Source organism: Meriones unguiculatus, chromosome 5 (genome assembly GCF_030254825.1).
Source record: "Meriones unguiculatus strain TT.TT164.6M chromosome 5, Bangor_MerUng_6.1, whole genome shotgun sequence".
NCBI classification, from domain to species: domain Eukaryota; kingdom Metazoa; phylum Chordata; class Mammalia; order Rodentia; family Muridae; genus Meriones; species Meriones unguiculatus.
Genome location: NC_083353.1, coordinates 93,591,495 through 93,614,294, shown reverse-complemented (window position 1 = coordinate 93,614,294; position 22,800 = coordinate 93,591,495). Strand labels below are relative to the sequence as shown.

At 39.2% G+C, this 22,800-nt stretch overlaps 1 protein-coding gene across 2 annotated transcripts in view; it reads left to right on the top strand.

Moving 5' to 3' along the window:
* Nucleotides 1–22,800, top strand: part of Cntn3 (contactin 3) — a 396,519-nt gene that overhangs the window by 344,369 nt on the left and 29,350 nt on the right. For both annotated transcript variants that reach the window (XM_060383858.1, XM_060383859.1), the window contains exons 14-19: nucleotides 12,879–12,996; nucleotides 13,802–13,960; nucleotides 14,064–14,213; nucleotides 15,591–15,661; nucleotides 18,657–18,891; nucleotides 21,327–21,442. In XM_060383858.1, coding sequence (XP_060239841.1) covers nucleotides 12,879–12,996; nucleotides 13,802–13,960; nucleotides 14,064–14,213; nucleotides 15,591–15,661; nucleotides 18,657–18,891; nucleotides 21,327–21,442 — 849 coding nt within the window. The remainder of the gene's footprint in view (nucleotides 1–12,878; nucleotides 12,997–13,801; nucleotides 13,961–14,063; nucleotides 14,214–15,590; nucleotides 15,662–18,656; nucleotides 18,892–21,326; nucleotides 21,443–22,800) is intronic.

The window sequence follows — 22,800 nt, the reverse complement described above, 5'->3', positions numbered from 1 at the left end:
GCTCCCACTATGTGGCAGGGGTACCCCTGAGTAGCTTCCTCAAGCTAAGTCTACTTTTTTGGTGGTAGTGGTGTTTTTTTTTTTTGGGGGGGGGAGGGAGGTTGGTTGGTTGGTCAGTTTGTTGATGTTGTTGTTGTTTTGAGCAGGGTTTCTCTATGTAGCCTTGGCTGTCCTGGAACTCGCTCTATAGACCAGGCTAGCCTTACTCTGCCTCCCACTTGCTGTGATTAAAGGCCCCTGTTTGTTAGTGCTTGTATTCCATTTTCAGAAAGAAAATCACTTTAAGTTGCAAGACATAATACTTAATGATACTATTTAACTGATCTGAACACAACTAAGATAGGGAAGATTAAAGTAGTGATCTGTGATGGTCAACATTGCCAACCTGGCAGGATCTGGAATCACTTAGGAGACAAACCTCTGCAGTCATCAATATGGGATTATCTAGATTAGCAGAACTCAGGTGATAAGAGCCACCTTCACTGTGGGCAGAACGCTCCATGGGCTAGAGTGTTAGGATGAAGGGAGTGGAGAAAGTGAGCTGAGCATCACTATCTGCTTTCCGACTGTGGTTACAATGTGATCACTGTTGAAAGCTCCAGATTCCACATCTTCCCACACCGATAGAGACTGTACCATCAAACAGTAAACCAAAATAAGTTCTGTCTCCTTTAAATTGCCCTAATTAGGGCACTTTATCACAGAAACCGGTAAAGTAAATAATGATAGGGCCTTTCGGCTGAGCTGGGCATTTTGGACTAGATGTAGAAATTCTGAGGGGTTGAATTTATAAGTTATTATGGTGGAAAGCACTCTGGTTTTATAATGGTGTCTTTTGGATCATTTTTAAATCAGAGAGAGTCTATTGATAGTCACATTAATATTAAGCCTACTCTTTTTCTTTTTGAATATAACTTTGAGATCACAGATCTGTGCTTCTGAAGTAGCAGGGTGACTATGGAAATACAATAACCTGAGATGGTACCAAAAATCGTCTGATGTCCTTAGGAGCACCTCTCCTAGGAGGGGGGTATAGTCTTCTCTTTGAGCCCTTGGGAGTCCTTTCTCTGGACCACACACAGAATACGGATATAAAAGGAAGGGTGTCTTGTCCAGGATTTGGCTAATTTTTTTCTTTTTAAAGCTTATTTTAGGTACTTGGCATAAGTCAACCCAGAACAGCCTGGAAGGTTGAATATTAGTGAATAAATATCATCCAACCACAACTCTTCCTCCTTTGCAGCTCTTCTTGAAAGAACCCACAGATATGGCCAAGAATATGAGAGTCCCTTCTAGGGTGCTTCAGATCAGCCGCCCCAAACACTAGCCATGTGGTCACTGCAGGAACCAGCTAAAGTGATGCAACATTGGGTTTTCCAGAAATGGCAGCAACAATGCTCCTTAGTCAATGTGTTTTATTTGTAGAATCATTTGACACTCACTTCCGCCAAATGGTAAGGCCCGCCCCTATCCCTTTAAAACATTGTAGACTGTGGTGACTGCCATGAACACAGACCATTGCTGTGATAATGCAGGGTGTCCGAGTCGACAAGGTTGCCAGCTCACAGGTCCTAATAAACTCAATAAGAGGCACCCCAACTAGCCAACCGTGTGAATGAGCTTCTCAGCCCCTAATCAAGCCAGGCACGCTAGTGAGATAGATGTTCACTGTCTTGACTGCTGTCCCCTGAGCACCATAAATGATCCTTCTTTAAGCCACTAGCTAATTTCTGGATTGTTTTATTACATGTGGTAGTGATTGGGAGGAGAAGTAAACAGCTGTTTAACAAATTTGGTCACCTCTTAACTGGGGTTTCTAGTCCTGTTTTCCAGAAGTGTTGTTCTACAAGAGACAGATCTGTGCTTGGTATAACTTAGACATAAAAAGAGAAAGAAAAATAGTTTATTTGAATCATAAGTTAAGTGTTTTCTCAAGGTAAGCTCCTTAGGCTCAAAATACTTCTATTCCATAAAATAAATGTCTAATCAGTTCAGGGTTATCCTAGAATGATAAAGGTTGATGTACAGTATGCATCTCTGTGTTTGTTTATAAGAACCTATCTCCATAAAGATTTATCTCCATAAATTCTATTTGTACAATATTAATACCCCAGCATATAATATTATTATAATATTAAGAAGTCACTCTTGTGCTTGGCTCCTATTGTCTGACCCACAAATACTATTCATCTTGCCTGTTTCCCAAGATGAAAAATATGTGTAGAAATGCTTTTAACAGTTTAAAATTTCAAAACCAGGGTACAGCCCAGCCTAATAGTAGTTAGAATTGTTAAAGTTTATACTATAGAATTAAGTTAAAAGTTAGTTTGGGATTAAGCATAAATTATAGATTTAGAATTGAAGAGGACTTGACCACTCAACTCAAGTATTTTATTGCCACAAGTAGTGGTTATAAAATCTCAGGAGGTTTAATGACTTTGGCTCTTGTTGCTTTTTAGAGCCTAGTGAAGTGTCCCTTCTTTCCAGTTTATTATAACGTAATTTTCTGAACACTTCTAGCAGTTTTTAAAAAGACTCTTCAAGTGAATTGATAGAACAAACAATATTGAAAGGTAATTAATTTAAATGGATGAAAAATGAAGTAGCAACAACAATAACATGGCAATAATGTCATAATAATAACCCAAATCGAATATCAGCACTTTTCCAAAGCATAGACCATAAACTGAATGACAACATCAAATAATAGCACACAGAATAAAGAAGCTGTCTCAATTTCCATTTTATTTCAATCATTTAGGTTAATCCTAGAAGAATGCTTGAGTATGCTATTAGGTTTGTGATTATTAGTGTCTAATATTTGATAATCTTCTTTTTTAATTAATAGACCAAGGGTCTCTGTCTCAGAAATTTTGACATTATCCAGCTAATTCCCTTTCCTGTGATCTCAGGCTGTGTTCAAGGACATTATTTCCTATTCATTACCTTTATTTCATCAGTTACCTACTTTTTGGGTGATCAGATTCCCATTTAAGACATAAATCACATTCACAATAGCAATTTCCATATTAAGTTTATGAAGTTAGTCAGTTTAGGAAAAAAAAATAAGTAACGGAACACTGGGGTGTCATGAAAGTTACGAAGGTCTTATTCAACTGACTCCAGGGTTGGAAATCCTGGGTTGACATCTCTGGAACAGAACAGAGCAGCTTTTCTGAAAACCTCCATGACAATGAAGCATTTGGTGAACGTGCCACGTTGTTCTGAGGGGGAAAGTACTCCCTAGTTACTTACATGAACTTGGTGTTTAAACGCTGACACCCGTGAGGCGACTTGAGTACCTTGCACAAACTAAAATATGCACAAAGTGTCCAACCAAGTTAGTGTGCTCCTAAATATGTCACCTGTCCAGAACACTTAGGAAGGGCATGCTGAGACTGCATCACCTAATGGAACGATTATTCTGGGTTCTAGGAACCAAAGAATGTTGAACAAATTTTTATATTAACAGATTGCATCCTACCTGCCTTACATATCACCTGTTCAGACAACCAAGTGACAGCACAAATCGTTAATCAGTCAGAAGAATTAAGACTGTTTACCACAGTCAGATTTGTTTGAATGGCTGAACGACTGCTGATTTTTTTTTTCTTTCCTTGAGTAGGCAGAATGCATTTATAAGGAAGGTGACCTTGATACAGCCACTGGGGTTGATGGGAAACAAGGTACAATTTGCTTGGCCATGAATGTTGAGGTTTGCTGTGTCTCGACCAACTCTGTCAGTTACCTTTGGAGAAAAGAACACCAGCCAGGTGCCAGAAGGTTCTAGCCCCTATTGTTTTCCAAGGCACCTGGATGGAACTTACATGTGATGTTATCATTTGAAAATTACTCTAGAAGGAGAATGGTTAAAGGAGACGCTTGGTAATAACAGGCTGTGTGTAGTGATAAAAAGAGAAGGACCATTACTCAACTTCGCCTTCCAAAAATAGCTGTCAGAATGTGTTTCTCCTTAAACTGGAAAATTTGTTCTATGGAAGCTTTGAAGCCACATTACCATCTAGACTGTTTCCTAAGGAATTAGCTTGTGCTGATAATATGTTATAGTCAAAGTTCATGCCTCATTGGCAGTATGAGAAGAACCCCCAATCCAAAGTGTATGTTGTACCTCTTAGTATAAGGCAGACCAATAATTAAATTTAGCTAACCTGTCATTAATAGTAATGGCTGATGTTTTTTACCTGATGTGGGTTGTCATTTCATGTACTGTTTTTCTTTGTGATGAGCGTTTTTTTGAAATTACTTCGAATATTTTATTATCATCATTATCTAATGATTCTCTTCTGTTTGCTATTTTATTAATATTAATTTCAAAAAAATTTGCTTGTAAATCCATTTATGATGTATATTAGTAATATGTTCTGGAAATAAGTGTTCTTATATCTTATAGGGGAAACACTTAATTGTCTAAATAATTGAAAGTGATCCTAGAGGTTAGGTTCATAACTCCCTGGCAGAATGCATACTGAGCCTTTCAAGACCCAGATTTGAAGTCCACTACCATGAAAACTGGAAAGAGAAGCTAGCAGAAAGGGTGGGGCTGGAACAAAGTTTTGAAATCAATCATAAATGTAGCCACCCCAAAGAAAAAACAATAGTGTCATTATGGATATAAAGATAAACTTGTCAGGTACAGTGCGCTTCTAATTTCCTGGTGTAGTAATTAGATTCTCTAAAGGAGTCATTACAATGACTACATATTAGAAAAGAGAATTTATTGGAAATATTTACATGATAGTGGCTGGATATTCAAAATGGCTTACTTTTCGTTGGAGAGGCAGAGAACCTAGTATCTATCAAGAAGCCCAGACAGGCAGGCAGCCTTGCCTTTTCTGTGGACCTCTTTATATCTGAGCTACCAATGAATGTGCTACCTGCTATAGGGGAAAGATCTAGCAACTTCTGAGAAGGAGTAACTATGGACAAGTCTCTTAGTTGATTCCAGTACAATCAACATGTAACTGTCATGCGTGGAGGCTGTTAATTTGCACAGTGTCATACCCCTGGCATCTCTGTACTCACAGAATCCATTAAACTACTTTCCTCTTTTTGACTCACTCCAATAGTTTGTCTCCTCGTGTGCCTTGGATTTTGCACATATGAATGTTCCCGGAGGATAGCCATTTTTTTTTCTCTTATTTTCCTAGATAACTTCTGCTTTTATTACAAAGTTTGGCTCAGCTGTCAGTTGAGAGACAAACCACAGAAAACTATAGACTTCCTCAGCATGATGTAACCTTTCTCACACTATAATTTTACATCAATTCGTGTAGTCATTTGATTACTCCCTGGTTGCTAACTGTCAGGTCCATAAATACAAGGACTGTTTTTCTCACTCAGGATTGTGTCGCTAGTAGCTGAAGTGTGATAGTAGTTGCTTAAGAGCTTTTGAGGTTCCCCTATTTTTATAATACAGTGCCTATAAGAAGAAACTCAAATCTGTATGAATTATAGAATACTCTCTGCTGCCTCAAGCTTCTGTGTCAATCATCGGAACAGACCTTGCCTCTCTTAGTTCCCTTATTCCAGTTAAGCCTATAACTAGCAATTTTGAGAAATCACTTTAGTTCTAGAAAACTGAGAAATCTACTGCTGAGTTTGGGGATAAAAATGTTAAGGAAAATGAGAATGGGGGGGTGAAGAAAATGAAAGTTTGACACTTTTAGCTCATGTTATTTGGTAAAGAAGCGAAAATGAAAAGTTAAAAAAAAGTGAAGAAAGAAAAGTACAGACTGTATTCAAAGAATATTAGTGCTCCCATGAAGTCATCAATATGTCTGAGAAATAAAACATCAATAGTTTTTAAATATTTTTATTCAAATAGTAAAAACTATAGGACAATGCAAATGTAGGAGGATACTTGGTATTGTAACTGGAAATGAATACATTAATATCTGGCTTGATGCTAGTACTTGCATATCTCAGCGGGTTCTCAAGATTCTCATTGGGTATTTTGGTTCTGATTTTCCTCTCAGTGTACTTCATTCTTAAATATAGTTCAATGTAGGTGCTGTCAGAAAGCATGGCAGCAGGCAGCATTAATACGGCATGGTCATGAAGTGAGAAATGTATCTTTTGTGAGGACAAGTCCTATACAAGTCTAGTAAAGAGACATGAGCAAATATTTTTTTAAGCTAAATATCAGATTGAAACTTTAGTCGTTCATTAAAAAGTGAGGAGATAACAGATTGGTACTACCTTAATATAGAGCCACAAAAATATTATAATATTTTCTAAACATTCTTGAAATCAGTTTTCAAATTATTTTTATCATATTGAAAAATAAGAAAACATAGCGTTGGCTGTTCACAGGCCAGTGTTTACCTAGGTCAAAATGTATAAAATTATTTGCCTTAATTTGTGCTTGCTCTAAATTTCAGTTTTATTTGGAACACGTATAATTTGAAATGTTATATAAGTTGGCTTTCACCTTAAAATGTGTGCTTAATTAATTAAAATAATTGGTTAGTGTTCAGGGGGAAAATTCATGTAGACTCCTTATTGTTTGTCCAATGCAGAGTGGTCAGCCCGGAAGCCGTATATGCCCAACAACGAAAACAAATTCAGCAAAATTTATACGTATACACACATTCCAAATAATAATAATAATAATAACATTAACTTCAGAGGGGCAAGGGCTGGACTGTGAAGGACTGAAGGGAAGATACCTAGGAGGGATCTAAGTGAGAAGAAGGATGAGGAAATATGGTCTAATTCTATTTTAATTAGGAAAATATTTATTTATTTTTGGCGTGGAGATAACCTAGAACCCCTGCATAAATGTAGCCCATTGCAGCTCAGTCTCCAAATGGATGCCCTAATAAGGGGAACTGGGACTATCTCTGACATGAACTCAGTGGCTGGCTCTTTGACCACCTCCCCCTGAGGGGGGAAGCAGCCTGATCAATCAGGCCACAGGGGAAGACAATGCATCTAAGCCTGATAAAACCATCTGATAGGCTAGGGTTAGATGGAAGGGAAGAAGAACCTCCCCTATCAGTGGACTGGGGGAGGGGCATAGGAGGAAATGAGAGAGGGAGGGTGGGATTGGGAAGGTATGGGGGTGCTATAATTGGGATAAAGTGAGCAAACTGTAATCAAGAAAAAATAAATTTAAAAGAAAATATTTTCAAAAATCAGTTAAGTATACACAAATGTAAAATCTGAAAGCCAAATATGCTCATCATGCCTGTCCTAAATTTTGTTTTTAATATCATAAACTACTTGACAGTGTAATAAAGCAAATCTTAAAATATTTTCAACAATATTTCTCAATTTATTCATCTTATTTTCTACATTTCTTAGGATTTCCTGGAACTGGTGATCATTCCCTTGGCTCTTACTAAGTCCACACACTTCCTGGTGATTTGCATGACTTTATTCATTACTGACACTTTTGTAATAAGCTCACTTGTCACTTGGTGTACCCCACAACAATGCTTCATTAAATATGTGTTTTTCCCTTCTCTTTTACTTACTATGGCCAGGGCACCAGATATATTGACAGTAGACAAAGAAAATTTCTTGATTATACATTTACCTTCTCTGTGTAATTCTCCGAGATTTGTATTTTTAATTAATTAATTAATTTTTAATTATTATAATCAACTCAGTTTGTATCTTAGCCTTGGGACCTCCAAGGGGACCTCCCCTGTCCCTTCCCAATCTCTAATACCACACTTCCCCCTTCTTCTCCTCCCATGCCCCTCCCCCAGTCCACTGATTGTTGAGGTCCTCCTCCCCTTCCATCTGACCCTAGCCTATCAGGTCTCATCAGGACTGTATGCTGATGACAGATGTCTTCCTCTATGGCCTAGTAAGCTGCCCCAAATTAGGGGGAGGTGATCAAAGAGCCAGCCACCGAGTTCATGTCAGAGACAGTCCCTGTTACCATTACTAGGAAACCCACTTGGAGACTGAGCTGCCATAGGCTACATCTGTGTAGCAGTTCTAGGTTATCTCCATGAATAGTCCTTGGTTGGAGTATCAGTCTCCAAAAAGACTCCTGGACCCAGATATTTTGGTTCTGTTGCTCTCCTTGTGGCACTCCTGTTCTCTCCATGTCTTTCATCTCCCTTTTCTTTCATAAGATTCCCTGCACTTTGCCCAAATTTTGACTATGAGCCTCAGCATCTGGTTTGATACCCTGCTGGGTAGAGTCTTTCAGAGGTCCTCTGTGGTAGGCTCCTGTTCTGTTCCCTGTTTTCTCCTTCTTCCAATGTCTATCCCATTTGACTTTCTGAGTGAGGATCATCTTACCCAGTATCCTGGTTCTGGATGATTTCAACATTCCACTCTCACCAAGGGACAGATCATCTAGACAGAAACTAACTAGGGAAATAATGACACTTACAGAGGTCCTAAATCAAATGGATCTACAGAACTTTTCACCCAAACTCAAAATAGTATAGATTTTTATTTTTGAGCATTTTTTCAAAAGCGTTATATTTTCATCACTTTTGCCATTTAAAATTGACAAGTTGGCTCATATATGTAACATCAGTACTGGCATCTTTGGGCCAAACATAAAATTTAAATTAGCAACAGTAATCTTCTTTCTGTGGAAATTTCTAATTTCTTTAATTCTTCTTATAGTCTGGGAGGAAAAACATATTTTAGAACTGTCTATCTTTTTAAAGGCCATGTTTTTTCTGCTCCTTTGCTGTTTCAAAAAGTCACTGTTCAGAAATGAGGGGGGTTTTGTTGTTGTTGTTGTTTTTGTTGTTGTTTTTGATATGAAGTATGCTAGCACACAACTAACTTTTATAATAGAATCTTAACTCTATTTTAAACAATTTTTGTGAGAAGACAGAAATGTTTATAATTTCATTCTTTTTATCCTTCTGATAAAGTCCTTGTTATGCACCAAATTTAGCAGTTTGATTTTGCATACATTGACTTCTCAAATTATTTCTTGAGAGCTTTCAGAAATCCTCTACAAAATTAAACACACTATTTGCCTTAATAAAACTAAAATAATCTTTCTACTTTTCATTGATCACTCTTCCTTCATCTATTATTGCTAATTTTTTTTTCGGGGGGTCTGCTTACTTTTGAGATTTGGTAGAGGCCACACCACCTTTAAAACATGCTAGATAATGAACATGGCTGAACAAGTGTCTGTATACTAGGATTTTCTGGACATTCCTATATGGTTTCTTTCATCACAGTAAACCGACAACTATGCTCTCTAAGAGAGTCAAACCGATGAAAAAAGGGGGTCACTTTGATTTAGCTAAATCTTCCTTAGGGAATTTTTTTTTCATTTTTGGCGTCTCTGGAAGTAATTATGTCTTGATAAGAAATCTCAGAATATGTGACTAGCATCTTGATTTGAATTTGGATTATTAAATATTAGACATAATGAGAAAATTAGAGTTAGGAACTACAGACTTGCTAGGTTAATATATTTGCTTATAGTTTCATTGAAAGACAAGCACTTAGAAGTATAATTATACATAATCTTAGCTATCTTTTGACAGCCATTGTTTCTCTACCAAAGTGTGAAATCCAATTACCTTCCACTAAATAAACCCTCTCATATAACCAGAACTGAACTCATGCAACAAAAATGTGGCTTTCATCCAGATTATTCTTTTGACCCTTCATTATAACTTTCTACTGTGACTAGTAGGCCAGGCTTATATTCTCAACTTTTTCAGAGGCTGAGGCAGGAAAATGGCAAGTTTGAGGCCTGTCTGTAAGATGTATCAAAATCTTGTCTATAAACAAAGAAACCAACTTTGGGTGTGATTGAATGTAGTAAACACACATGAGACCCCACATAGTACCCCTAAGTGGCAGAAAATTTAACAACAAAAGCAAAAGCGAATGACAGTTATTCCCTAAAGGTAACCGTATATAGATCTCTTATATGATAAGAGCTGTATCTTATGTCTAAGCTTTATGTTTCTTCTATCCAACAATATCAGTCTTTTGTTGTTCCAACATTTGTTGATTTATCTGGAGTTAAACAGCAGTTATCCTAAACCAGCTGTATTCCTCTTATGCCTGAATCGCGATACCCCAAAAGACCACTACCAGGAGTCGAGTCTGTTGCAAAACACATGAGGATTTTTTTATTACAAATTATTACAAGCTGCGGCTTGGGCTTACACCCCCACCGCAGAAGCGGTGAGAGCCGAGAGCCTCGAACTCGGGTTAGTTGGGTGGTTTAAAGATTCTGTTCCCTCCCAGTGCACCCAAAGCAGGGGGGATTCCTGCCTGGCAAGTGTCTATTGGTTGAAATGCAAAAGGGATGTTGCATTTTTTAAATGATTGTCTATAGGAAGATCCCCAAACCATTAATGATGTGGTGTCCATCCCTAAGGGGATAGGACAGTTTCCTAACAATTTTATCTCTAGTGGGCAGGAAAAGAATTCAGTAAGGCTAGTTCTTCCCCTCAGGGCATTAAGGATGGACATATGTCCATTTGGGTAGCCTTAGTTCAGGCTTTCAAACTTTAAAATAATAGCCACATTTTTTTTTAATCCTTTGGTTTCTCATACCCAAATCACCACACAGAGACTGGGATTTATTTAATTAACCTAGAGCACAATGCTGGGTAATGATAACTCCATCCTAAACATCCAGGCCCATATAGTTTCCTGCCATTCAGAATTCACCCATTATACTTGCTTTTAGTCATATCATAGATCCGGTTCATCTCTCCTCATGGTTCCAAGACCTTTCCTGCCCGATCTCTGCCCCTCGTCTTCCCACTCACTTCCTTCTACTCCCCTCCAGACCAGAATGTCCTGCCCTGTTCTCTCCATTGCACAACATTGGCTGGTCATTTAATTGAAAATACAGAGAAAAAATGGTGGCATGTTTACACAAACTTGAGACAGGTGATACTTAGAATAAACATCACAATGCAATGTCCAGATTGAAGCCAGATAGTGGGGTAGAGAAATCAGTATTTGAATGAAACATTGTAAACATCCCAGAAGAACGTTATTCCAACAGTCTGTATTTATTGTTAATTTATTTATGACCAGATAGTATTTCATTCAGTCATCTACAATGCATATTAACTGAGACGGACACATGGACACTAGCTTTCTTTGTTTTCCCTATAAATTTCCTTTGGTGATACACATATGTATTTCTTGGGGCTTAGTTCCAGATCCAACACTCTTTTCTTGCCTCCACAGACAATACACACGGTGTACATACATACATACATACATGTACGCCTAACATTCATACACATAAAATGAAATTAAAGGAATTTTTAAAAACATGATTTGATATCTCTGCAGATGAACCTGTCCGTATTCCTTTGGCAAAATGTTTTTGTTATTATTCAGTTCTGTTTTATGCTCAAGCTTGGCTATTTTTCTTTCTTTATTCATCAGTAACAAAAGCCAATAGAACCCCAAGTTCCAGAGTCTCTTCCTTACTTATTCTAGAGCCAAAAGCAGCCAGCGTGTCTAAAACTAGATCCAAATGACTAAGCAGATTAAAAAAAATGGTTCAGCTAAATTCTCCCTTACCGGACTATTTTGAAATAAGAAAGTAAACGCAGAGAAGAACAGCATCCTCACCCAGAGCCCTGGTGACATTCACCAGCCACCAGGCTTTGCTGAAAAGAGGAGATTTCTATGGAAATGATAATGACCCTCCTGCGAGTATGCAGAGCTCATAAAACCAGAAGAGTTTGTAAAGGTCAGCAAGCAGGGATGGTTTTCTCCTGGGGAAACATTTCTAAATAGCCCTGAGGAGAAAGATAGAGAGGGAGGAAAAGAAAAAAAGAAGTTGAACTTGAAGAAAGTAAAATGTGCAAACTGAACAGTTTCTGGATTATCATTTAATTATAGCCATCAATCACCTGGCAGCCGCTTCTCCCAGTACCCCAGAAATCCCATCTAAAGCCATATGATCCAACCAGTGGAGAATACACAGCCCATTAACAACCCTAAGGATGGGGAACAATATGGAAGATATTAGCCTGAGCAGGATTTTAGGGAACTAACTAAAATTAGAACAGTTGAGTCCCTCTTGCCACAAAGCCTCAGTACATGCAAGAGTAAAGCTCCTTTTTAATTAATAAGATAAGTACTGCCTCCTCCTCTTCTCCTAAGCTGGACGGGAAGTGATGATTGGTTTCAAAGGGCTTCACTTTCTAGATGCTCTTATTTCAGTCTTTATTGTCACTGATGTTGGAAACTGACCTTCACTTAGTCATTTTATGAATGGAAATTTATAGTCTCTTTAAATGAGGACCTTTTAAAGTTGAGCATTTAGATACACATTTGTTCCATTAATTGGTACCAAGGGATGTCAACAAATGTCTTCTGGATAACTGTTATTTATAAGGTTTAAAGTGTTTTAATTTTTTTAAAGGATTCATATTTCCATGCTCTAAATTCTGTAGCTTTTTAACGAATTAGATGACTTTAGTCTTTTAAGCTCCAATGTGTTGAGAAAAGAGAAAAGTGTTTCAACCATGGTAATCCCCCCTGCCATGCTGTATTTATCTCCCACTAGGTGCCCAAATGCTTCCTCCTCTTCTCAGGCAGATAATTGCAGTGGGGTTGCAACCGGAGAGAAAACTGAGCTGGTGCTAAGCAGTGAATATAAAAAGAAGTGTTGCCTCGTGGAAGTAAATAGAATCTGAGACTATAATCTCTGCCCTCATTTATTTCTGAAACCATAAATACCCAGAGCGATGCTTTATATGCATATGGAAACCTGCCTGCCATTGTGCCTGGTTTTGAACTTGTCTTAGGTTCTATGCATCCTCTGATTTCAGTCTTCTGACTGTTTTTTTCTAAACATAGATTGTCTCACCTTCAAGATCCTTCATGTTTTTTTGAATATAATATTGTTTCATTACCTGTTTCCCCAACAGAGTTCATCAGGCGATTTAATGATCAGAAACATTCAACTGAAGCACAGTGGGAAGTATGTGTGTATGGTGCAGACTGGGGTGGACAGCGTTTCATCTGCAGCTGAGCTCATAGTGAGAGGTAAGCAGCAACGTGTCCTATATTGTCTAACAATGCCTTCCGCGAGCATTCGTTGCCAGAGAAAAGCCCTACAGGGATACCATGCAAGAATATCCCTGACACGCATAAGCCAGAAGAGATGACAATACAAATGTGTTAATTTAAAGGAATGAAAACCTCAATTCTGCCCTTCAAATGGGTCTTGCTGTAATTGGCATTCCACTGCTGCTGCCAAGCCAATGTGGTTTTGAGCATGTCATTAATTCAGGAAATGTATTTGATAGGGGAGAGAATGTGGTGCATGTGTGTCTGCCTCCAAAAGAATAGGCACCATCCATAGTGATGGGAAAACTCACCAACCTTGCTTGTTATTTAGGCTGCTGATTCACTGCTAGGATAAAAAAAAATGTCCAAAGTACATCACAGAATAAAACACACTGAGGTAGCAAGCCAAGATGTGTTTCACAGGACGGTATCCCACCCAAAGCAGGGGGCACTTAAGCTGAAAAGGTGTAGAAGATGCTGAACTTAGACCTTTCTAAGTTCCTAAGACCTTTCGCAGGGACAGCGCTGAACAGAGCCTCAGTACGTAGGCACCGGCTGTAGTCACGCAGTGCTGTGAATCTCGGCTTCCTCGTAGATCTCTTATCTAACAATGGAAACATGCCAAACGTGGTAGTTTTACTGCCAGTTAAGTGCCCTCTTCCCTTGGATGCTTTTGAAAATGGGATCAGTTGGAGGTATTAACGTGATGAGGTCAGCCTCTTTGCTTTGGCAGAAGAGGACGACATTTATGGGATGCTCTTTGCGTTCTTGCATCTTTTAGGTTCACCTGGACCACCAGAAAATGTGAAGGTAGACGAAATTACAGATACAACAGCCCAGCTGTCTTGGACAGAAGGCACAGACAGCCACAGCCCAGTTATATCCTATGCAGTCCAAGCTAGGACACCTTTCTCTGTGGGCTGGCAAACTGTCACGACAGGTAAAGTGGATGGGAGAAGCAGAGGGCAGCTATTTAGATGAACGTGTGTCAGCTGAGCACTGGAGCAGGTGGGCTCTTAACCTTCTGAACTGTTCCTCTGTAGTACCTGAGGTCATTGATGGCAAGACACATACAGCTACTGTCGTGGAGCTAAACCCATGGGTGGAATATGAATTTCGGGTTGTAGCCAGTAACAAAATCGGAGGTGGAGAACCCAGTTTACCCTCAGAAAAAGTAAGGACTGAAGAGGCAGGTTAGTGCTTTTGTTTTCTGAGTAATGGGTTAATAGATTTACCTGGGTGTATGTTTCTATTAGTTCTGGTCTCCCAGCCATCAGGAGATCTGTCTCAATGATCCATTGTCATACTGATATGACCTTTCTAATGGCAAACTTTGCCATACGGCATTTATCAAAGGAAGCATGTAAGAGAGTCTGATGTAGTGTGACATTTCCAAGTGTGCAGTCAGTTGCGGATGATCATTAGTGTGAGTTGAGTGAATATGTTTTTGTCACTTAAGGTTATAATTACTATCTGACATAGTTACCCATTAGCAGAAGAAACACTGTTTTCATTTCTAAGGAGCGCTGACAAATTGGTCTGATAATACCACTGGGAGCTATGCTGCTACAAAAGAAAACTCATTCTGCCATCACACTCAGCAAATGCACGTAAGCAGCGCATGAGTTGTGTATTATGGCCACATACGTGTAAGATTAAGAAAGCATCATTTTCAGAATTTATAGGAGGCAGCTAGCAATGTGCCACAAAGCTACTTTCATAATTTGGAAAAATATGCTGTCATCAAAATTCCAAGTTAGTAGGCAAACCAGCCATTTTTTTTTTAAAGAAAGAAGCACCTGGGGGGTGGGGAGGACATCAAGACTTTCCTTTCCAGAACCAATGATACCAATTAAAATGAGGCCCAGGATACAGCAGACTAAGCCAAAGGAGACGTGGAATATGTGTGCACAATTTTAATAACGCCCTTTTCCTCAGGACAGCACACCTAATGTTTGCGCCAGGTGTTGCGTGGAACACGTAGTTCTGTGCTGTCTCTTGCCGTCCTCATTTCTTCACACAATGTGTGTTTAGGGCCCATCTGATACACATCCAGCAAATACAGCTGTGCGCATTGCCAAGGCCCTCCATAGAATTTATATTCTAGTTTCATCTTAGGATTTACCAACCAAAAGGTTCTCATCGTGAGTGAGAAAGCTCATGTCTGTAGGGATTTTATCAAGAACACTTCCTCTCAGAACCTGTGAGTTCCAGTCTGTGACCCTCTTACCCAGTGCCTGTGCCATGCTGAAGCTAAGTTCTCAATCTGGAAAAATCCCTGATTCCCTGTCAGTCCTGGGAAATCACCTTTTCTCATATTTCTGTCATCCTAATGGCAAAGTAGCTTTCATTTGTGTTATATTTTTTTTTCTTTTTCTTACTACTTCGTGTAAAAAAATATTTTATAAATGCATGTGAATATAATTTTGGTTACCTTACTGGTGACATATATGTATCTTCATGATGTGTTGATAGTGTATAAATGATATTGCAAATAAGTAAATGGGTCTCTTTTCAGATATTACTGTATAAAAGTAGGGTTTTTGTCTCTATGTCTCTGACCCACACAGCTCCAGAAGTGGCACCTTCTGAGGTCAGCGGAGGAGGTGGAAGCCGATCTGAACTAGTGATAACCTGGGATGTAAGTGTCTGGGCCACATCTTTCCCACCAGGGTATTTCTCTCCATTCAGTCATAACAGCCTCCAGCAATGTACTGGTGGTGGTAGAGGGTGGCGGTGGTGGTGGTGGTGGTGGTGGTGGTGGTGATGGTGGTGGTGATGATGGTGGTGGTGGTGACAGTGGTGGTGGTGGTGATGATGGTGATGGTGGTGATGGTGGTGGTGGTGGTGGTGACAGTGGTGGTGGTGACAGTGGTGGTGGTGGGGATGGTGGTGGTGGGGATGGTGGTGGTGGTGACAGTGGTGGTGTTGGTAATGATAATGGTGGTGACAGTGGTGGTGGTGATGGAGGTGGTGATGATGGTGATGGTGATGGTGGTGATGGTTGTGGTGATGATGTGGTGGTGATGATGGTGATGGTGGTGGTGACAGTGGTGGTGGTGATAATGGTGGTGGTGATGATGGTGATGGGTAGTAGTGACAGTGGTGGTAGTGGTGATGGTGGTGGTGACAGTGGTGGCGGTGGTTATGGTGGTGGTGACGGTGGTGATGATGGTGACGGTGGTGATTGTGGTGATGGTGGTGGTAACGGTGGTGGTGCTCGTTGTGGTGCTCATGGTGATGATGCCCGTATTGGTGCTGGGTTTAGTGACATTTTTGCTGGTATTAGTGCCAGCAGTGGTGTTGCCAAGTGGTGCTGATGGTGATTAGACTAGCATTGTTGCTAATTTTAGTGTTCTGTTGCTGGTGGCAGTATTAGTGTTTTCACAGAAGGAAGTGTGAAGGTGTCGATCATGTTGCTGAAGGCGCAACTGTTGCTGTTCTTGATGACACTAATGATGCTAGTGTTAGGGGTATTGTTGGATCTGGTGCTAGTAACAGTACAACAACCTGGTGCTGCCACTGACGTTGGCAATGGTGCTGTTGGTTCTGTTAGTACTATTGATTCATAGTGTCTATGCCGGTGGTGGTATTAGTGGAAGTGTTGACACTGGTTCTCCTGTTGGTTTTAGTGATTCTTGTGGTACTGCTGCTGATGTTGGTAGTGATGGTATGTTGGTGTCACTGGTAACAGCCATAGCACTGGACGTTCCGTGTAGCAGTGTCGATAGTGCTGATTGTGATGGTGGTATTAATGATGGAGACAGTGATAACAAAGTTGATGACAATGCTGATAATTGTGCTAGGTGTTTGTGAGGTGTTTCTGGTGGCTCTGGCAGTAGTGCTGGTTACATTGGTTCTGCTAGAGGTAGTGCTGACAACACTGGTAGTTCTGGTACTGTTACTGTAGTAACAGTAGCCTTGTTACTGTAACAGCACTGATGGTGGTACTGGTGGCCATATTGTGCTAGAGATATGCAAGTGGCAGTGCTGATAAAATTAGTGGTCCCAGTATTTGTGGTGATAGAATGATGATGCTGTAGCCAATCTAAATGATGCTATTTCTGGTAGTGGTACTCTTGGTGCTAATGTTGCTGGTATTGATGTTGATTCTAGTGATACCAATTTCCGTGATGGTACTTGTGGAACTAGTGAGTACCTCTAGTGGTCTAAGTCACAGTGCTCCTAATGTTGATTCTATTGGTGGTGTAAGAGGTGGTAGTGGTGGTGCTTATACCATCAATATTGCTGGAGATGTGGATGATGCTGATAGTAATACTGGTGATAGTGCTCACAGTGGCTTGGTTTTTTTGGTGTTACTAGTGGTTCTGGTATAACTAGCATTGTGGTCTGTAGTACGGTTGGTTCTGGTGGAACTATCTGAGCTGATTCTAATGGGTTGAGTGGCGTTGTTTCTGTCAGGAGTGGTGCTGGTACTGGTGTTTCTGTAGAGCTAGTGGCACTGGTGATAGCAGGATCTGGGAGCATTGACGAGGGTCATGCAGGGTGCTTCTACTGGTAGTGATGGCAGTGATTGTATATACCTGGAAGAATACTGCTAATTCTAGTAGTCCCAGCACTAATGGAGATGCGATGCTGGTGCTGAATGTTGGAGGAACTCCCTTGATAGTTACACAGCTAATGTTGGTGTGGTTGGTAGTGGTTGGGTGATGCTCATAACTCTGGTGGTGCTGAAGCTGGTCCATCATGCTACAGCAAGTAGTGGTACTGTTAGTCCTAGTGGCCTTGACACCAGTGGGGCTTCCCCTCTCCCTGCTGCATTCTGTTCTAATCATTTTTCTGCTCATTTGCATATACCTTTTTCATTCCATCCTTCTAGTGTTGTATCAGTGAAAGTATACAGGCAAGGACATAATAGTTTGATCAAAATCACTTGGCTCTTAAACATACTACTGAAAATAAGGCCTTAACAATTGACTCTTGTTCACTCATAATTTTTATGTAGCCCTGTGGGTCCCAGTAATGTCACACAGACCACAGTGTGCTTGAGCGTCTAGTATCTTCTGGGCTATTCTCTTAGCCTTAGCTTCATGCCAAAAGTAGGAAATACTATAACAATGAATTTAACATTTAAAAGACACTAGAGCTAAATTATCTGTAATTTTCAGATACTGATTAACAAATAAAATGCCATTTTTCCCATAGTGGAGTATAAGTAGAATTTTGTACTTAATCACATGCAGTTGTGAATGTAGCGCATTGTAATAATGTCCTTTTTTCTCTAAGTTTTTATACTGAGTCTTACTATCTAAGTATAAACTTTTCTGTAAGATTAGCATTTATGAATTTGATTGTTTTTATTTGTCTTAAAATAACAGGTGTGCAGTGTGCTTGAATGAAAGTTGATGTTATTAGAAACTCAGAGTTGGACCATGTGATATTCTAATATCTCAATAATCAAAGAGGATGCAAGTGCATTATCTGGATGCCTGTGAATGAGTGATGTATGCCTGTTTAAAAGCAGCTCACCAGGCTGTGCATGATGCTTTTCTCATTTTTAGAATACCTTTGCTTAATTCCATGTAGATCTTATTTAATGACTTGCAAGTCCACAAATATTTCCATTGTTTTTGTCCCAATCTTATGTGTGAGGGTGATTTAATATGTCTTTGTAGCCAGTTCCTGAAGAACTACAGAATGGTGGAGGTTTTGGATACGTGGTTGCTTTCCGCCCACTTGGGGTTACCACCTGGATCCAGACAGTGGTGACATCCCCAGATAACCCGAGATATGTCTTTAGGAATGAAAGCATCATGCCTTTTTCACCATATGAAGTTAAAGTGGGTGTTTACAACAACAAAGGTGAAGGGCCCTTTAGCCCAGTGACAACAGTGTTCTCTGCAGAGGAAGGTATGGAAAACTACAAAGGATCAGTTCCAATCTAATAGATGCATGGTTTAAAGTCTTAAAAGTTCTTTGTGACTTTATTTATATATATATATGTAATATGTATATATATAATTTTTTTCAAAAGAACAGTCATCAGACTGTTGTTAGATTACCAATGTGATTCAATTATACTTTACTAGAAATGTTAAGACTCATGGAATGATTACAGATCAAAATTATCAGTTAAAACTGCTCATGAGGCACTCCCTTCCTGAATTTCATCTTGTGAGCCATGGGATCTTGTCACCTTCTGAAGCTCACTTTTCTTCTTGCTGTAAAAATTAACCAACCCTTAAAACTATTCTGGCCCAGAGTTGTAAGCAGTGTTTCCTATGGCCTCAGCAAAGGACAGGAACATGATGGATAATGAGAACCAGGAGTTTGACATTTAAGAGATGTAGAGTGTGTCTCTTTGAAGGATGACCCCAGCTGTTATAGACACTTACATACTTCACTTGGAACCTGCTCAGTCATTCTGTCTTTCTTGTATACCTACTCAAGAAATCGAAACATAGTATTTTCTTTCAAGCCCTCTTGAGAAAAGGATAATGAACTTAGGAGGATTAAGTAGAACTGCCATTTGAGATACCAACAACTGAATGTTAGCCCTGTTACCAAGTTCCAACTCATAAGAAAGGTGGAAGCGTCCATGGTATATGAAGTGCTTACCATCTGCCAGGCATTGACTTCAATTTTCAAATAATGGTTGAAGCATAGGGTGAATTATTAGTCTCCATTTACAAATGAGAAAATGGAAGCTTGATGAAAGATCATGAATTTGTTAAAATATATTTAGCAAATGGAAAATAAAACAACTTCATCTTGGGGAGTTTGGCATTAACCATTCTGAACTTATGAAATATAATAGCATGTTGTCTCCCCTAACTTTCAGACCTGATAGTAAATTATAAAACATGGCTCAAAGATGACAATTCCAATATAGTTATTTTACTGAGACTCCCTACCTCATCTTATATTTTCATTTTCTATTATTGGGGGAGAATAAAAATAGTTATAAGATTCTTTGAGAGCCTAATGTCTATAGCTAGCCTCATCCTCCAGAAACTACCAGACTTATAAGGGCAGACCAGGGTTTTGACCAGTCTTTAGACACTGCCTACCTGCCTACCTGCGCATCTAAGACCTGAGTTTTTGGTGGCAGAAGACAGAGACATCCACAGATTTCTGCTTATTTTTGCCTTGCTCATTTTCTATCTGCTGAAACTGTTATTGTCTCACTTGTAACACAGTCAAAGGGTTTTCCAGTAAAACAACAAAAAACAATTCTAGTTTGCGTAAGAAAAGGCGAGATCTATGCTAGAAATATGCTATAGCACCTCAGTGAGCCAAAGCAAAATCTGATCAGTATACCTCATAGACAACACAATCAGATGGGCTCAGAAAATGATCTGATGCTATAGCCTGCCTGCACTGGATTGGCTCTAAGTGCTGCTGGTGTCTCTGCCCCAACCCTGAGAGTTTAGGGATAGAGAACCTACTGTGCCCATCCTTCACTGCTGCTTCTGTTTCTCCCTCACAAAGCCACAGCCAAAGATCAGGACCATTTAATACAGAAATGGATGTTAGAGAAGATAAATTTCTGTTAATAACCAGTATCGTGAGAAAGGAGAATCTCTGTGAGCCCTATACAACTCAAGAATATTTGTTACAAAGAGGATTTCCTATGTAATAACATGGGCAAGTCTACCCATTTCTTTGACAATGTTTGCAAGCTATTATTTTAAGTCTCTGACTCCTTTGGACCTAAACTAAAAGAGACACTCACTCAGTACTTATTAGTGAGTGACATTGACTTGACATTGGCCTTTTGGGTTATGCGAAGATGTCAGTAGCACTTGCAGGTAAAGAAGTTCCTGAGCAGCTGCTTTGAGATGAAGGGGAGGGAAACAAAGACAGAAATTTATAAACAAAATGAAGAAAGGAAGACACTGAGAAATAATTCCAAGGGATGAAAATAAAGGTTGCTATGGCAATTAGGCAATGAAAACCTAATGGCTATGATGTCACCTTTTCTTAAGCAGAAAAGTAGCATCTCATCTATATTTTCAGGACATGGTAAATAGTTTCAAATACTTTTACAGAATACTGTAAGATCTTCACCTCGTCAGTGTTTTTGCTATTATTATTTAAAGAGTTTCAACAAGGTATGGTGGTACATTCCTGTAGCTACAGTTCTCTAGGATGAAGGCAGGATGATTTTTGTCAGTTCTAGGCCTGCCTAGAACACATAAAAGAGTGCCAGGCCAGCTAGGACTACGTGGAAACACCCTGTCTCAAAAACTTATAGTAAAAATTGAAAAAAAAATATAATTTCAGATGCTTTGCCAATTAATTGCCAACATTATCATTGTATCCCACTTTCTGTTTCTGAACAGAGCCTACAGTAGCCCCATCCCACATCTCTGCCCATAGCCTGTCTTCTTCAGAAATTGAGGTTTCATGGAATACAATTCCCTGGAAGTTGAGCAATGGACATTTGCTTGGCTATGAGGTAACTGTTTTATAATTAATGTGTGTTTACATATTGCTACTACTTTGTTTAACTTCAAATTTTTCCTAACATCAACATTTTAGACAAATACTGTCTTTACCTTAAATGTTCTTACTGGCAGACACATTGTACCATCTGATTATTCAACTCTGCCAGGTAGTTGGAAATAACCGATTGCATAGAGAAGATTCATTAAATAAATATGAGGGAAAGTCATGTAATCCAAATATTTTATGTGGGTTTGCTAAAATAGTAAGAGTGAGATTGAACTGCACTATAAAGTTTATATAAATTATTTTGTCATCTGGAAAGCATATTCTCCCATACCCTTTTGTTGACCTATTTTCTTGGTGTTCTTGCTACATTGTGAGATTCTATTATAAAGCTTTTAGCTTTCTGTAACATAACTCTCACTTGCAATAACCTCTGTATTTGGTGATATAAGAAAAAATATTTAAAAAGAGGATATCTCTAGAACAAATAAAGTGAACGTCAAAATAAGTCAGCAAGAGTACAAATGTTTGAGTGGATAAGTGCATGCCATTTGGGTAGAGTCAACAATGGTAGGAAAGCTTAACCAGGAAATGAAAGAAAGTGTAAATGAACATAGAAGGAGCATAAACATTTCCCCACTGGGCATGGATGATGAGATGTCACTAAAGGAGATCCACAGGAAAGGGGTGACTTTAGATGGTACAGTAGGGCCATCTCATACATGGTATTTAATGAAAGGAAGACTCAATATTTATTAAAGAGCAGTGCAGCTAAGAACTGGAAAAATGAAAAAAAAGTGCTAAGAAGTATGTAGCAACATTATTATAGGAGTGACAGTTATGATTTCAGCTCCACCCACATATATCTTCTTAGGAAACCCTTGTCTTAGACAGGGCTCCTAATTGCTGTGATAAAACAATATGACAAAAAGCAACTTGGTGGGGAAAGGGTTTATTTCAGCTGACAACTCTCTGGCCATGCTCCATCACAGATAGAAGTAAAGGCAGGAACTCAAGGCAGGAACTAGGAAGCAGGAACTGAAACAGAAGCCATGAAGGAATGCCATTTATTGTTTTTTTTTTTCCTCATCATTTGCTAGGCTTCCTTTCTTAAACAATTTACTACCACCTACAGATGGGATGGCATCTCCCACAGTGGTCTGGATCCTCTGACATCATTCATAAGTAAAGAAAATGACCTACAGACTTGCTTAAGGCAAACTGATGGAGGCATTGTCTCAATTGAAGTTCCTCTTTTCAAACAACTCTAGCTTTTATAAGTTAACAACAAACCAAATAATCAGGACACTATCCTCATGAACAAATGAGTGATTTGGACAGCCTTTCCTAGTTCCACACAGCCAT